Raw genomic sequence first — 17,592 nt, 5'->3', positions numbered from 1 at the left:
CGGTTTTGGGGTTCATGTTGAAATTTGCCAGAGATCCTGGGACTAGCCCTCATTTAGCAGGGAAGGTTCAAGGATCCACATCGTCTACCCCTCTTCCTATTTGTTAGGCTAGTACAATAGTCAGCCAATTGCAATAACTGTCCGGCTGGTAGGCTCGAAACAGGAGAAACCACAAACTGCTAGGCTCAAAGTGGAACAAATCGGAGTAGCGTCAATTCAATTCATTTTAGGGACTGATCTTATTTACAAAGACAGCACTAAAATAACAGTCTAACTTTAACAAGTCTCAACAATAGTTGGTGTATAAAATAGAAACTGCCATTTATGGGAATGAGCTTCAAAAGCCCCACAGCTTATCTGTGAAAAATGCTTCCTAATTTCTCTCCCCAATGGCCCTGCTCTAGTTTTCACATTGTGCTCCATTGTTGCAGATTCCCCACCAGATAAAGTAGTTTCTCTGACTGGAATCTTGCCAAAAATTGACCTCAAGGGTTTGAGGAAATCAAAGGTGGTTTTAAGGGATTGATATTTCTATTGGGAAACATTATAGAATCATAGAAGTTACAGTGCAGAAGGAGGCCATTCGGCCCATCGAGTCTGCACCGGCCCTTGGAAAGGGCACTCTACCTAAGCCCATGCCTCCACCCTATGCCAGTAACCTAGTAACCCAACCTAAGCTTTTTGGACACGAAGGGCAATTCCGCATGCACATCTTTAGACTGTGGGAGGAAATCGGAGCACCTGGAGGAAACCCACGCAGACACGGGGAGAACCTGCAGACTCCGCACAGACAGTGATCCAAGCTGGGAATCAAACCTGGGACCCTGGAGCCGTGAAGCAACTGTGCTAACCACTGTCCTACCGTGCTGCCCTATTAGAAATAAGGCATAATTTTAAGTGGGTTTAATTGAACGTTTCTGTGCCTGGAAGGGTAAAATTATAGGACAGGAACCTAAAGTGCCTGATTGGGACAGGATATGGGGAAGGGGCTCCTGCTCAGAGTCACCTCCTCCCCACCCCCGACACTTGCTGCCAACAGCCCTGTGTCGTCTCCCCATGGCACCCACCCAGGGAGAGCCCCCCACCCCCAACATTACCTACCCGCAGCCTGGGTCCCTGCATGATCCTGGGATTCTGGTGCCTGTTCTATCGGCAATAGCCACAGCCTTCCCAGTGGCGCTGCTGAGCCCAGGAGCTGCTGGTCTCTGATTGCCTGGCAGATCTCAGCAGGCAAAACTTCCGCCCGGGGTTTGGTTCCAGGGGACGGCCCACTGCTGGCCTCGCCACTGCCCGATTGAGTCTTTTGCCGACTCTTTAGCCAGCAGGCAAGATGCCCCCCCCCCCCCCCCCGCCCCCCCATGATTCACCAAGATTCCACCCTCTTCCCTATAGAATCATTTAATAACATTAAGTATTGTACCAAGACCTTCCACCATCTGAACTCGAGGATAAAAGTCAATTTTATGCAACCTGTCGTCATAATTTAACCATTTAAGCATCGTTATTATTTTCACGAAACAGCACTGCACACTGTGCCAAGGTTTGTTTGGACTTCTAAGGACACAGTAACTAAAACTGAACACACTGCTCCAGATGGAGTCTGACCAGGGTTCTCGACAACTGCAGCATAACTTTATCCCCTTTGTATGTCAGGCCCCTTGAGTTGAAGACCAGCCTCTTAGATTGCTTTTTATATCTATCCACTTGGTCTCTAAAATCTCTTTGCTTCTCTACAGCACTTAGTTTCTCACTTAATGGAAAATACCCCAGGTTATCTTTTGGTTCATTCTGGTGAATCTGTGCTGCGCACCCTCTCAAGTCTGATGCATCCTTTGCGAGGAGCAGCACTAAAATACCACTGTTCTCCAGATTGGGGGGGGCGTCGGGCCTCGGCTCGATACAATGAAAGTGTCACATCCTCACCTTTGACTTCCATTCCCCAGCAGGGAAAGCCGGAAATTCCCTGAGTCACCTTGATTACTTTCTGTACCTTTCGTGCTGAGGCCATCCAAATCTTTTTGCACCCTCTCAGCTCCTGATCCAACACCATTAAGAAAATATTTCAAGTTGTAAATTCGATAAAGAGTGTTATCCTTCAGTTCACTCCTGCTGTACCTGACTTGGGAGAATGTGACACCCATGCAAGGTGAAAATGTGCTCTATCTCCCACCATTAAATCTCCTCAACTTAACAAGTTGAGCTTTCCAGCCTTGGCTTTAAAAATGTGCATCTTAAAAATTATTTTTCTCACTACCAGTTTTTCTGAAGGCATCAATCTATAACGGAAACAGTTCCTTGGGCACAGTTGCCCTCTGGTGCTTTGTCCAAGTGCCCATCTGCCATGTGTAGGCATAGACAAGAAGAACTAAAAGTTCGTGCCGAGCTGCAATGATCCTGATGGGGTGTAACCTTTAGCTACACCTAGAGCGACTCTAATTCCATTCAGAGTCCATTCTGCTGCTAACTGGTTCACTGACCTCAGTTGGGGGAGGGGGTAGAGAAGGAATGCCCTGTCACAACATTAGGATAATGTTCTGCATCTATTCCGGCCAAAGATAATCAGAATAGACAAGCTTCAGTAAATTCACAGTTGCAGTTCTGTAATCGGCATTTTAAATGTTTATGGGTACCATTTCTTTCAAGATTGCATTTTGGCACAGCGCGCAAGTCTTAGTGTTACAGAACCAGAGGGTTTGCAGGCAACGCCAGTATTCCTCTTCTGACAAGTTCCAGTTTCAATGGAAGCCGACCAAAATAGCGAGAGAGAGTTCCATCCCAAATTCCTAGTTGGCACTTGATCACCGTTTCACAATAATAATCTTTATCAGTGTCACAAGTGGCTTACATTAACACTGCAATGAAGTTACTGTGAAAATCCTCCAGTCACCACACTCCAGCGCCTGTTCAGGTACACTGAAGGAGAATTCAGAATGTCCAATTTACCTAACAAGGACGTCTTTCGGGACATGGCATCACCTTCTCCCCAAAGATCTGTAAATTTAGAGGATTTAAGTGTCAGGAGGCTAGCTGAGCATGGGAACATCTCAATCAAGTTGATCTTTGTCTACCATTATGGACATAAAGTTTTCAGGAAAGGCCATGAGTTCACCATCATTGGTTATCTTCCCCATGTCAGGGTGTTAAACCTAACTGTGGAGTTCCGAACCCAGAATTGTAGGTTGTGACCTTCAGTGGGGTCAAAGGAGGGCAGTTGGGTTTGCGAGCTCCCCCTCCTCTGAGGCAGCACTGGTGTATGTGGAGTGAACACTCAGGATTGACACTGCTGGCTCAGAGACCCCACATGTGTGTGCACTATTTTTTTAATCTTCCTGTAGTTTGGTAGATGAAGCCTAATTGAATGAACTCCAAGATCCCAACACTGCCTGAATCAGATCCTGCAAAACTATTACTCTGCCACTTACCCCACCGTGTTCTTACAACTCTTCTTCTCTCTCCTCTATCCCTGTTTGCTCTTGTTCTGGAGTCATGTCAATTTTAAAGCATCAAATGGGGTCCCAGTGTGGGGAGGGTGGTGGGTGAAGAGGGGGGAGAGGGTGTTTGGGAAGCACCGCCCTAACCCTTTCCTCGAGAATAATCAGTGAACACCTCACGAACCAAGGAATGACCCTGGGACTTACTTGATTTCTTAAGAATCAGTGATCCCCTGGGTTAACGGGCTGTGTATCCTTGCAGGTTAAATGTGCATTTCAAACGTACGGTGCAGTACATATAACCAAAGTCCTTTAGTGCATGACTGCCTCTTCGCAGTGAAAATTCCTGAATGCAATTGCAACATATTGGCCTTCACCCAGTCCTTTGAACAGAAAATCTCGAATGTTATAAAGCAGAATTAGAGAACTTTAGAAACTTCGAGAATTCTCCATTCACAATGTTGTTCAACAAAATTAAAATGCTGTATTCTTGAAAATATTTTGCTGCATTGGTTATCCAATGAAGCGGCTTCATTTTTCTTTTTTAAAAGCCAAGGACTCATTGCGAAACAATTTGCCCATCTGTAACAGTTGGTCTGTACCACTAATCAATGTCTCATCCACATCAGTGAAACTCAGTCAAGTGTGAAATGAATAGAACCATGGGGCTGAAGCAATTCCCCCCCAAATTCTGATTCCAATGACAAGTCTGATTTCAGTGCTACAAATCATCACAAATTCACGCGGAGAATTAATATTAATAGGCAGTGTGGTAAACCACTGTGTACCTATATTAAGAAGTCTGACAACACCAGGTTAAAGTCCAGTTGGACTTTAACCTGGTGTTGTAAGACTTCTTACTGTGCTCACCCCAGTCCAATGCCGGCATCTCCACATCATTCCTATATTAAGGGTTGTACGGTAGGACCTGCACTACAGGTTCACCTGGGCCCCTGCATGCTAGCTCCGCCCAGGAGCCGAGTTATAAATATGCGTGGCCTTCAGCTAGCAGCCATTTCGTCAGCTGCTGTAGGAGGCCACACTTCAGATACTAATGAAGCCTCAGTTTGAATTCATCTTCGTCTCCAGCCAAATTGATCGTGCCTCAGGCAGTGCCTGAGAAGAAATCAGATGATACAATCATAGAATATCAACAGCACAAAAGGAGGCCCGCCGCGTCCATACTGGCTGCCTGTAGAGCAATTCAGAGAGTCCCACTCTCCTGCTCTATGCTGTAGTCTTGTCAGTTTATTTCCTTCAAGTGTCCTGCCTGTTTCGTTTTGAAATCATTGACCGTTTCTACTTCCACCACCCTGGTCGGCAGCGAGTTTCAAATCATTGTCACTTGTGTAAAAAAGGATCTTCCTCACACTCGGCCTGCATCTCTCGTTTCCACTTCCATTATCCTTGGTGCAGAACTCTACTCTTCCCCCAAGGCGGGTTCTGAGGCCGGGGAGAGGGGGTAGCGTGAATTGAATGGACAGGATTCCCCACGGGAATCTGCCCGTCCAAACCCAGATGCAATTTCATACTGAAAAATGAAATGAAATGAAAATCGCTTGTTGTCACAAGAAGGTTTCAAATGAAGTTACTGTGAAAAGCCCCTAGTCGCCACAGTCCGGCGCCTGTTGGGGAGGCTGGTACGGGAATTGAACCGTGCTGCTGGCCTGCCTTGGTCTGCTTTAAAAGCCAGCTCTTTAACCCTGTGCTAAAGCAGCCCATACTTTGCCACTTAAGGGTGCTTTGTTCCTGACTCACCCCTGAATAGTGGCAGCCATCTTGTGGGATCTGTAATATCCCGCATGGAACCTACAGAGTGGGAAAGCTCGTCTTCCTGGTGCTCTTTGTGGAGTACGTGCTTCCACGCTAGGGGCCGGGTATCTTAATTAACCCATCTATATAAGGTAGGCCAGTAAGGCACCCACCTCAGGCTGTTGTATACATGTTCACTATTGTTCTACTGTTCTAGTACTATCATTATCTCCACTGTTGTATATACATACTGTTATTGCTGTTCTGTTATTGGTTGTTGCTGTTGTACTGTTGGAATGTTATTATTGGTGCTGCTGTTGGCTCCGCCTGTGGCTCCGCCCCACTGAGGAGGTATAAAGCCTGTTGGCCTGGGTCAGCCCTGCAGTGCGGGAGGAGCTACAGATTGGCACACTTTTAGTCTATTAAAGCATTGGTTCACTACTGCTCAGCGTCTCGACTGAATTGATGTCCATCAATTTAATAGACTAAAAGTTTTTTGGGATAATGGATGCTGCCCTCAAACCTGAACGTCTCAAACTGGACCCGCAGGCCGCTGAAGCACCGGCTATCTTTGAGCATTAGCTCAGTTGTTTCGAGGCCAACCTCGAGTCCTCGACTGCTGCGGTTTCCCCGGCACTCAAACAGCGTCTCCTCAACGTCTGGGTGAGCCACAGGATCTTCCAGTTAATCAGGGACGCGGCCTCGTATACGGAGGCTGTAGACGTACTCAAGGGACAGTTTGTGAGGCCGGTCAACGAGGTCCTCGCCCGACACCTCCTCACCACACGGCGTCAGTGCCAGGGTGAGTCGCTCGCGGAATATCTTTGTGAGTTGAGGGTACTCGCCCGCAGTTGTAACTGCCGGGCGGTCTCTGCATCGGAGCATTCGGAGCTAATGATTCAGGACACTTATGTGGCTGGAGTCCGGTCCAGCTATGTCTGGCAGCGCCTCTTCGAGAAAGGGGCTATCGTCCTCGAGGCAACAGTGAAGCTGGCTACCTCATATCTGACATGGTCAATCAGATTGCGTGGTATCGAGTCTTCTCTACGGTAGACTTGAAGTCCACCAGCTCCCTATCCGGCCGGAAGACCGCCAATACACTGCCTTCGAGGCAGATGGCCGCCTCTTCCATTTCATCCGGGTCCCTTTTGGCGTCACCAACGGGGTTTCGGTCTTCCAACGAACAATGGACCGAATGGTGGACCAGTACGGGCTGCGGGCCACGTTCCCGTACTTGGATAATGTCACCATCTGCGGCCATGACCTGCAGGACCATGACGCGAACCTAGACAAATTCCTCCGCACCTCCCGACTCCTTAATTTACCCTACAATAAGGAGAAATGCGTTTTCCGCACAACCCGGCTAGCCATCATCGGCTATGTCATGGAAAACGGTGTCCTAGGGCCTGACCCCGACCGCATGCTCCAGCTGCCCCTTCCCCACTGCCCCAAGGCCTTGAAACGATGCCTGGGGTTTTTCTCGTATTATGCCCAGTGGGTCCCCAACTACGTGGACAAGGCCCGTCCATTCATTAAGTCCACCATTTTTCCCCTGACGGCTGAGGCCCTCTTGGCTTTCAACCGCATCAGAGCCGACATTGCCAAGGCCACGATGCACGGTGGATGAATCCCTTCCGTTCCAGGTGGAGAGCGATGCGTCTGACTTTGCCCTGGCCGCTACCCTCAACCAGGCAGGAAGGCCAGTCGCTTTTTTTTCCTGTACCCTCCATTCCTCTGAGATTCGACACTCCTCCGTCGAGAAGGAGGCACAAGCCATTGTGGAAGCTGTGTGTGGTGAATGTATTGCTGTAACAATTCACCATGTGCATATCTGTATTACGCCGTTGCCCATGTGGGCTCCACCTATGGACCATTGTAAGGTATTACCTATGATGTAGCATGTTGGGGCCTGTGTGGGCTCCGCCCCAGGCTCCACCCCTTGAGGGGAGGTATAAAGAGCAGTCGTCCTGTAGGCGGCTCCCACTAACAGATCAGTCGCGGGCAGGCACTGTTCTAGTTGATTAAAGCCACAGTTTACTTCTACTCCTGGTTTCATGTGAATTGATGGTCGCATCACTGCGTGACACTGGAGGCATTACCTGGCCGGCAGGAGATTCACTCTCCTCACAGACCAACGGTCAGTTGCCTTCATGTTTAATAACACACAGCGGGGCAAGATTAAGAACGACAAGATTTTGCGGTGGAGAATCAAGCTCTCCACCTATAACTACAACATCTTGTATCGCCCTGGGAAGCTCAATGAGCTCCCAGGTGCCCTGTCCCACGGTATATGCACCAGCACGCAAGCAGACCCGTTACGGGCCATCCACAACGACCTCTGTCACCCGGGGGTCACCCGGCTTCTTCACTTCGTCAAGGCCCGCAACCTGCCCTACTCCACTGAGGATGTCAGGGCTGTGACCAGGGATTGCCAAATCTGTGCAGAGTGCAAGCCGCACTTCTATCGGACGCACAAGGCTCACCTGGTGAAGGCCTCCTGCCCTTTTGAACGCCTCAGCATGGACTTCAAAGGGCCACTCCCCTCCACTGACCGTAATGTGTACTTCCTCAATGTTGTTGATGAGTACTCCTGCTTCCCGTTTGCAATCCCTTGTCCTGATATGTCCTCTGCCACTGTCATCAAGGCCCTGCGCAGCATTTTCTCCCTGTTTGGTTTCCCCGCCTATATACATAGCGATCGGGGCTCTTCTTTTATGAGTGATGAGCTGCGTCAGTACCTGCTCAGTAAGGGCGTCGCCTTGAGCAGGACTACCAGTTATAACCCCCGGGGGAATGGGCAGGTGGAGAGGGAGAATGCTACAGTCTGGAAGGCCGTCCTTCTGGCCCTACGGTCTAGAAGTCTCCCAGTCTCCCGCTGGCATGAGGTCCTCCCTGACGTGCCCCACTCCATCCGGTCGCTTCTGTGTACTGCCACAAATGAGACCCCTCACAACCGTCCATTTGTCTTTCCCAGGACGTCGATCTCCGGGGTCTCGCTCCCGGCCTGGTTAACGAACCCTGGGCCGGCCTTCCAACGGAAAGACGCGAGGAGCCATAAGGCTGATCCCCTGGTCGAGCGGGTTCAGCTTCTCCACGTGAACCCTCAGTACGCATATACGGCACACCATGATGGATGACAGGACACAGTCTCCCTCCGGGACCTGGCTCCCGCGGGTACCCCCGCACCCCAGCGCCCATTATCACCGCGCCCCTCCCAGCCACCTCCCCACTCACCCTTTTACCAACATCTCCCACAGGGTCCGTTAGCCCTGCCTCTGCGTCGTCACCCTATCCGGGACCCTGTTGTGCGGATGATGTGCTCCCGGGGCCGAAGGTTTCGACGCCAGTGTCCACGCCGCAGCCGGAGCTGAGGCGTTCGCAGCGAACAATTCATCCTCCTGTGAGAATGAACTTGTGAGTCCGCTTCACCTCGCCGGACTTTTTTTTAACGGGGGGTGAATGTGGTGAGCCACGTATGGCTACGTAAGGCTGTTGTATATATGTTCACTATTGTTCTACTGTTCTATTAGTATTGTTATCTCCACTGTTGTATATAGTTACTGTTATTGCTGTTCTGTTATTGGTTGTTGCTGTTGTACTGTTGGAATGTTGTTATTGGTGCTGCTGTTGGCTCCGCCTGTGGCTCCGCCCAGCTGTGGAGGTATAAAGCCCATCGATCTGGGGCAGTCTTGCAGTGCGGGAGGAGCTACAGGTTGGCACACTTTTAGTCTATTAAAGTATCGAATCACTGCTACTCAGCGTCTCGACTGAATTGATGTCCATCATGTACATGTAGTTTGGTGTAAATAAAACTGCTTCTTACTTTACCCAGTGTGCTCCCCGTGTCCTTATCAAAGGATTCCACCCCCCCCCCCCCCCCCCCCCCCCCACCCCCGCCTGTCATGCTCTACTGCCTTAAGGAATGGGATCAGTAAACATGAGCTGCACTTCCTTTTATTTGCCGCCAGCGCACGACTCCAGCATGTCCACTGAAGGGGAGCGTTATGTAAATTGTCTTCTGTCAGCTTCCCTCTAAGCAGCATGAGGGAAGCACAGTGTGATGGCGTGGGGCCTGCAAGGAAGAAGCTATTTCTCTGGCGCATCAGTAAACATTACCCTTCATTTCAGTGCCCTTTGAATGCAGCAATTCACACATGGAAAGCTCAACTATGGTATAAAAGTGCACTGAAAGGGACTGTTATTGCCTCAGTGTGTTTCGTTGCCAGCTCAGGCTCACCTGCTGCAGAGCAAACTCTCTGAACTCTGCCGGCAAATCCAAGCTGCAGCAGCTTCTGCTGACTGTGTGCTTTTCAATTTATTTTTCATCCTCAAGTGCAACGTTAAATAGGACAATCCTAATATTGTCGGGACCGGCACAATTGATGACATTAAAAAAAAATCGTGTCACCGCCGTCGCATTGTTGTGCTCTTCTCCCAGGTCAATTTAATGCATGAGAGTAATCCCTTCACCCACCAACAAGCAGTTGTCTGCTGCCATAATGGAGGTTTCAATAAGAATAGTCCAAGCCTTGTTTAATGAACCATTTCACAATTACTTGATCATTCTGTGACCTTCCCCATCACAACACAAGCAGGAAATAAAACCAATAAAACAGGAGCCCAAGGTACGAGGCTTGTGCCTCTAAATAGGGGACAGAGTGTTTGTCCCGTCTGCTATCAGGATGCCACAAGTCACAGAAAACTCAAGTAATTGTGGTTCTGATGAGTGGATTTTTCTCCACAGAGCACAGTTTCACAGATAAAGTAGATTACAAACAGGCAGGTCAGGTTTCACCAAATGCCAAAGAAAGTCACTAAAGACTGAAGGAACGATATGGAACCAATTCTCAATGCAACGTATCATTACATTCCTTCCGACTGCCCCTGATTCCTGACACGTGGGCCACATGCAGCTAACTGCACTTGACTTTCAGCTGCCATTCCTTCTCCCTCTCTTCAGTAGCCAGCGATTTCCGACGGAAACAGATCCACGGGCACTAGATGACCTCTGATGCTCCATCCAAGTGTCCATCCCTCATTCATAAGCGTAGAGAATAAAGGAAAGAACGTTCTGCCGAGCTGCAATGGTGCTAGATACCTGGCAGAGTGTGATTTGCAGCCACCAGTCCGGAGTAGCCCTAATTCAACCCCAATCCCTGGTTGTTGGCAGTTGAACCATCCTGCTGTTGCTGGAAGCACCCTCTTCACTGAATGAATCCAATCTGAGTTTGGCCTCCCCGTTGTAGAGGAGAAAGCATTGTCAGCAGTGAATGCAGTGAAGTACATTCAAAGATGCAAAAGTGCATCGCTCTTTCATCTGAAAGGACTATTTTGGCCAATGGACAGTGGGAAGCGAGGAGGTAAAAGGGCAGGTGTCGCATCTCCTTGTGCTTGCCCGAGACGGTGTGGCGGGAAGGGGAGAGAGCATTGGGGACAACTGAGGAGTACCTTGGAGGGAGCTATCCTTTCAGAGTACGAAAAGGAAGGGGGAAAGATGTGTTTTGCGGTGTTAGAAATGGCAGAGGATAGATCAGGAGGCTGGCGGGGTGGAATGAGAGGGTGAGAGGTGCCTGACTGTGGTTTTGGATGGGAAGGGGAGGGAAGTGATGGGATGAGAGGACAAGTGCAAAAAAGGAACCGGATAAGCAAGGTGGAGAGGAATCCTCAGTCGAAGTTGAAGGAAGCCATAGCACAGAACAAATATCACGGGGAAGGAGAAACGGGACAAATGGAAAATGAATCCTTTCAGGAAGCGGGATGGTAAGAAATGCAGTCAAGGTAGCTGCGAGAGTCTGAAGAAGAGTTATATGGGCTCAAAACGTTCACTCTCTTTTTTCTCCACAGATGCTGCTGGACATGCTGAGTTTTCCCAGAATTTTCTGATTTTCTTGCAGATTCCTGGAATCCACAGTATTTTGCTTTTTATTATAGCTGTGAGGGATATTGCTCAGAAATGCTGATTGGGAAATCGAGGAAGGGTAGGGAACGGTTGAAGCTAGACCATGTGATGGGCAAGCCTTCAGCTGCCAAGATCCTTCCCTAAACCTCTCTGCCTCTCTCTTCCTTTCTTTAAGATGCTGTTTTAAAATTGCCTTCTTTGACCGAGCTCATGTGGCCTGGCGTCAAATTTTGTTTGATAAGGCTCCCCGTGAATGCTTTGGCACATTTACGAGACTAAAGGCATGATATAAATACAAGTTGCTGTTAACCTATGGTCCAGGCCACAAGGCCATTTCGCTGTAACGTTCCCAGTTCCTGATGCCATGCCAACAGGTCAGGAAAGTGGGATCGAACTTGAATAAAGAATCAGGTAAGCAGAAAATCAAAAGGAAAGACTGATTCTGCTGGACACAGCAGGCATATATGACAAACCCAAACTCATATCAATCCCAACAGTTATCATTACAAATCCCCTTACTGCACAAAAATGCTAACACACCCCATTTCATCGCCTCCTACATATCATGCAGCCCCCTTGTGTGGTGGCCAGGGCATGTACCTTTTTCCTCGGTTAAGCATTCAGATCCAGATAGTGGACTTGTAAATGTTGTCTTTCTCTTCTCACAACATCCCCCATCCAGTGCCGTCCCTCCACCGCCATTAGCTGCCCGTGCTTGTGTCACTTGATTCTGAGGTAAGTCGCCGCCCGCGGACCGGTAAACATTCGGTCTACCCGTGGAACCATCGACGCTGCAGAACAATGCCGTGGGCCCAGTGTCTTGTAAACTGAACGGGTCCAGGGAACGCTCCACAACAGATCTGCTGCTCTGAACTGCTGAAATCTGGAAGGCACAACGCAAGGGAGGATTATCACCAGACATGCTTCTTGTGATTAACGTTTGGCGATCTGAGAAGAACTTTACAGCAATCTCTCACTCTGAAGTTTCAGCTATGTTTATTTAGCTTCGTCAGGGGACTAAATGAACTGGAGAGATGCCATAATTGTACAATTATACTTTTATACTTGGCCTACTGGGGTTGACAGTCCAAATGGCCTTTATATAACTCCCTTTCCTTTCACATTTACCAGCACTCAATAATATTCCCTGAGCTATGGCCTACCTGAGGGGAGAAATGTAGGAATATTGGATGGTTGAATGAGGATGGCGTGCGATAACCCGCCCGAATGTAACACAAAATTATATCAATCATTTTTCCCTCCTTATTCTTTCATAGCATGGGGGCGCTGCTGGCAAGGCCAGTATTTGTTGCCCATCCCCAATTGCCCTTGTGCTGAGTGGCTTCCTCGGGTACGTCAGAGGGCACAAGAATATCAGAGAATCAACCACGTCGCTGTGGGTCTAGAGCACGTAGGCCAGGCCGGATAAGGACGGCAGACCTGCTTCCCTAGAGGGACATTAGTGAACCAGATGTGTTTTTACAACAATCGATGACAGTTTCACAGTCACCATGACTGAAACTAGCTTTACATTCCAGATTTTGTTCATTGAATTATAAATTCCACCAGCTGCCGTAGTGGGATTTGAACCCGTGGCCCCCAGAACATGAGCCAGGGTCTCTGGATAACCAGTCCAGTGACATTACACTATGCCACTGTCTGTGTTACACTTCCCATATTCCATTAACCTCTTTTCCTCCACTGACTAGCTAGTCTCATCTTGAATGTTGACATTTTGCCTTAACTACTAAACTTGGGAGTGAATTACAGTCAGAGCGAGAGAGAGAGAGAGGATGAGACAGGACAAGTTGAGGATGAGAGACAGTTGTGGTATTATCAGGTATTACGGTACCTGAGAGGCTGAAGTGCCATTGGTTAAACCTAGGGATTTTACCATTGGCTGTAGAGCTTGGTAGCTCTGCCCCGATAGGCGGGGTACAATAACCCGTGCCGTCCCAGCAGCCTTCATTCTGTACCGGAGCTGCTGGGGAACACTTCTAGCTTATTAAAGCCTTCAGTTGTGCTACAACCTCGTTTTAGTAGTTATTGATCGTGCATCAATTTAATAAGCTAGATTTAAGTAGAAAGGATGGATCTCTGAATCAAGCCGGAGTGTCTGCAACTCAGTCCCCACGCGGCGAACTCAGCGTCGATCTTTAAACACTGGCTGACGTGTTTTAAAGGCTACCTTGAGATGGCTGGAGGCACACCCTCGGGGGAGCAGAAACTGCACATCCTGCACTCAAGGGTAAGCCCAGAGATCTACACCCTCATCGAGGAGGCGGAGGATTTTGATGCAGCAATCGAACTTTTAAAAGGACACTATATTCGCCCAGTAAATCAGGTTTACGCTCGTCACCTGCTTGCAACAAGACGACAAAACCCCGGGAAATCGTTGGAGGAATTCTACCGCACGCTATTGGTGCTGGGCAGAAGCTGTGGCTGCCCGCAAGTTTCGGCGAGTGAGCACACGGAACTCCTAGTCCGGGACGCCCTTGTAGCAGGTATGAGCTCTTCAGAGATCCGCCAGCTTCTTTTCGAGAAAGGCACCCTGGGACTTAGGAAGGCACGGGCCCTTACAGGGTCCATGGACGTTGCCTCCAAGAACGCCCGATCCTACGTGCCCGACCGTGCGGCGGCCCCCTGGGCAGCGTGGAATCCCGCAGCGGCCGCCCCAGAGACCTTCCCCACTTCCCCGCAGGCCTGCGCTGTAAGGCGGCCCGCCAACCCCGATGGACCCCGCGCTTCTTTTGCGGGCAGGAAAAACACCCCCGCCAGCGCTTCCCGGCCCGCACATCCATCTGCAGGGGGTGCGGCAAAAAGGGCCATTTCGTGGGGGTCTGCCAGGCAGCAGTGACTCCGGACCGCCACAGCGTACCACTCCAGGGGCGGCCAGCGGTCGCCGCCACCCCCGTATCCCAGGCCCACGTGCGGACCCCGGACACCGCCATCTTGTCCCTCGGACACCACGCTGGACGGAGGGGGCGCCGCCATTTTGTCCACCCCCGACCACCATGTGCGACCAATGGGAGATGCCACCTTGGAGCCCCAGGACCCCAGCTCGGCCAACCACGCACTGCCTGAATGAAATCCACGACTACTGCGTCTGGCCTCGGTGACCCTGGACCAAACTCGACCTCGAACACTCTCAACAGCAACGACGACCGTCCTCATCAACGGCGACGAGATGTCCTGCCTGATCGACTCTGGGAGCACGGAGAGCTTTATACACCCCGACACGGTAAGGCGCTGTTCCCTCTTTATCCACCCTATTAATCAAAGAATCTCCCTCGCCTCCGGTTCACACTCTGTAGACATATAGGGGTTATGTTTAGCAAACCTTACAGTCCAGGGAAGGGAATTCAAAAATCTCCGCCTTTATGTTCTTCCCCACCTCTGCACAGCTACACTCCTGGGTTTAGACTTCCAGTGTAACCTGCAAAGTCTGACCTTCCAATTCGGCGGCCCTATACCCCCCCTTACTGTCTGGGGCCTCGCGACCCTTAAGGGCGACCTGCCTTCCCTGTTTGCGAACCTCACCCCGGATTGCAAACCAGTCGCCACCAGGAGCAGACGGTACAGTGCCCAGGATCGGATCTTTATTAGTTCAGAGGTCCAAAGGTTACTGAGGGAAGGGGTCATTGAAGCCAGCAACAGTCCCTGGAGAGCTCAAGTAGTGGTGGTAAAGACCGGGGTGAGGCATAGGATGGTCATTGACTACAGTCAGACCATCAACACGTTTACGCAGCTGGACGCATACCCTCTCCCCCGCATATCCGACCTCGTAAACAGGATCGCGCATTATAAGGTCTTCTCCACGGTGGACCTCAAGTCCGTGCTGGTGGGCAGCACGGTAGCATTGTGGATAGCACAATTGCTTCACAGCTCCAGGGTCCCAGGTTCGATTCCGACTTCGGTCACTGTCTGTGCGGAGTCTGTACATCCTCCCAGTGTGTGCGTGGGTTTCCTCCGGGTTCCCCGGTTTCCTCCCACAGTCCAAAGATGTGCAGGTTAGGTGGATTGGCCATGATAAATTGCCCTTAGTGTCCAAAATTGGCCTTAGTGTTGGGTGGGGTTACTGGGTTATGGGGATAGGGTGGAAGTGTTGACCTTGGGTAGGGTACTTTTCCGGGGGCCGGTGTAGACTCGATGGGCTGAATGGCCTCCTTCTGCACTGTGAATTCTATGAAGTCCGCCTACCACCAGCTACCCCTCCGTACTAGTGACCGCAAATGCACTGCTTTCGAGGCAGACGGGCGGCTCTATCACATCTTAAGGGTTCCCTTCGGTGTCACTAACTGGGTCTCGGTCTTCCAGCGCGAGATGGACCGAATGGTTGACTGGTACGGTCTACAGGCAACGTTCCCGTGACTCGATAATGTCACCATCTGCGGCCACGACCAGCAGGACCACGACACCAACCTCCGAAAATTTCTCCAGACCGCTAAAATCCTTAACCCAACATACAATAAGGATAAATGCGTGTTTAGCACCGACCGCCCAGCCATCCTTGGCTACGTAGTGCGAAATGGAGTCATAGGCCCCGACCCTGAACGCATGCGCCCCCTTATGGAGTTCCCCCTCCCTCACTGCTCCAAGGCCCTGAAGCGCTGCCTAGGGTTTTTCAGTTACTACGCCCAGTGGGTCCCCAACTATGCTGACAAAGCATATCCAATGCGCACTGATCCAATCCACAACTTTCCCCCTGTCGATAGAGGCCCGCCAGGCCTTCAGCCGCATCAAAGCAGACATTGCAAAGGCCACGGTGCATGCCATCGACGAGTCCCTCCCCTTCCAGGTCGAGAGCAATGCGTCCGACGTAGCTCTGGCGACCACCCTCAACCAAGCGGGCAGACCAGTGGCCTTCTTCTCCCGTACCCTCCATGCTTCCGAAATTCGCCACTCCTCAGTCGAGAAGGAGGCCCAGGCCATAGTAGAAGCTGTGCGACATTGGAGGCATTACCTGGCCGGCAGGAGATTCACTCTCCTCACTGACCAACGGTCGGTGGCGTTCATGTTCGATAATGCACAGCGGGGCAAGATAAAAAACGACAAGATCTTGAGGTGGAGGATCGAACTCTCCACCTACAACTACGAGATCTTGTACCGTCCCGGGAAGCTAAACGAGCCTCCTGACGCCTTGTCCCGCGGTACATGTGCCACCGCACAAGTGGACCGCCTCTGAGCCCTCCACGAGGACCACTGCCACCCGGGGGTCACTCGCTTTTTCCATTTCATTAAGACCCGCAACTTACCCTACTCCATCGAGGAGGTCAGGACGGCCACCAGGGACTGCCAAATCTGCGCAGAGTGCAAACCGCACTTCTACCGGCCAGAGAAAGCGCACCTGATAAAGGCTTCCCGTCCCTTTGAATGCCTCAGCATGGACTTCAAAGGCCCCCTCCCCTCCACCGACCGCAACACGTATTTCCTGAACGTGATTGACGAGTACTCCCGGTTCCCATTCGCCATCCCCTGCCCCGACATGACCGCAACCACCGTCATCAAGGCCCTCCAGAGCATCTTTACGCTGTTCGGGTTCCCCGCTTACATACACAGTGATAGGGGATCCTCCTTTATGAGTGACGAACTGCGTCAATTCCTGCTCAGCAAAGGCATCGCCTCGAGCAGGACGACCAGTTACAACCCCCGGGGAAACAGACAGGTAGAGAGGGAGAACGGAACGGTCTGGAAGACCGTTCTACTGGCCCTACGGTCCAGGAACCTCCCAGTCTCCCGCTTAAAGAAGTCCTCCAGGAGGCCTTCCACTCCATCCGGTCACTGCTTTGTACGACCACCAATCAGACACCTCATAAACATTTCCGACTTGGCTGGCAACACCCGGACCCATCCTGCTCCGAAAACACGTGCGGGTGCACAAGTCGGACCCATTGGTCGAGAGAGTCCATCTGCTACACGCTAACCCCCAATATGCCTACGTGGCGTTCCCTGACGGCCGACAAGATATGGTCTCCCTACGGGACCTGGTGCCCAACGTAACCCCACGTACATCCCAGCCACCAGTCTCACCCTCCCCTCCACCGCAGCACCTTACAGGAGGATCAGTCCTCCCGCCAGCCCTGCCTAGGCCCCCCCACCCACCGACGCCCCCTACAGGCGCCCCCTTCCCGTTTTCCCCACCAGCGCCTTCTAGGGGTGATGAAGCTGCCATGGAGATCAAAGCCACGCTCCCAGAGTCACAGACGCCCGAGTCCCCACCGGAGTCACCACCGAGGCTCAGACGATCACAGAGGACGACCAGGGCACCCGACTGACTGATTGCAACATTTTAACTGATCTGTAAATATTAAACACTGAATGTACATGTCTGGCATGCTTGTAAATAATCACTAAACACTGTACGGAGGTATCACAGTACCTCCATAACTGATTATACCATGTTGTTACATTTTGTAGTTGCTGACCACCACCCCCGCCAGACTCTTTTTTAAATAGGGGGTGAATGTGGTGTTATCAGGTATTACGGTACCCGAGAGGCTGAAGCACCAT

The 17,592-nt window shown here is 50.8% G+C and overlaps 1 protein-coding gene across 4 annotated transcripts in view; it reads right to left on the bottom strand.

Moving 5' to 3' along the window:
- The window catches only part of LOC140398483 (acyl-CoA-binding domain-containing protein 5-like), a 166,557-nt gene that overhangs the window by 62,726 nt on the left and 86,239 nt on the right, over positions 1 to 17,592 (bottom strand). For all 4 annotated transcript variants that reach the window (XM_072487220.1, XM_072487221.1, XM_072487223.1 and 1 more), the window contains one exon: positions 11,683 to 11,965. In XM_072487220.1, coding sequence (XP_072343321.1) covers positions 11,683 to 11,965 — 283 coding nt within the window. The remainder of the gene's footprint in view (positions 1 to 11,682; positions 11,966 to 17,592) is intronic.

The sequence above is a fragment of the Scyliorhinus torazame genome, chromosome 21, assembly GCF_047496885.1.
Source record: "Scyliorhinus torazame isolate Kashiwa2021f chromosome 21, sScyTor2.1, whole genome shotgun sequence".
NCBI lineage: Eukaryota > Metazoa > Chordata > Chondrichthyes > Carcharhiniformes > Scyliorhinidae > Scyliorhinus > Scyliorhinus torazame.
The sequence above is the reverse complement of the archived record's forward strand: the minus strand, read 5'-3'. Positions and strand labels throughout refer to the sequence as shown.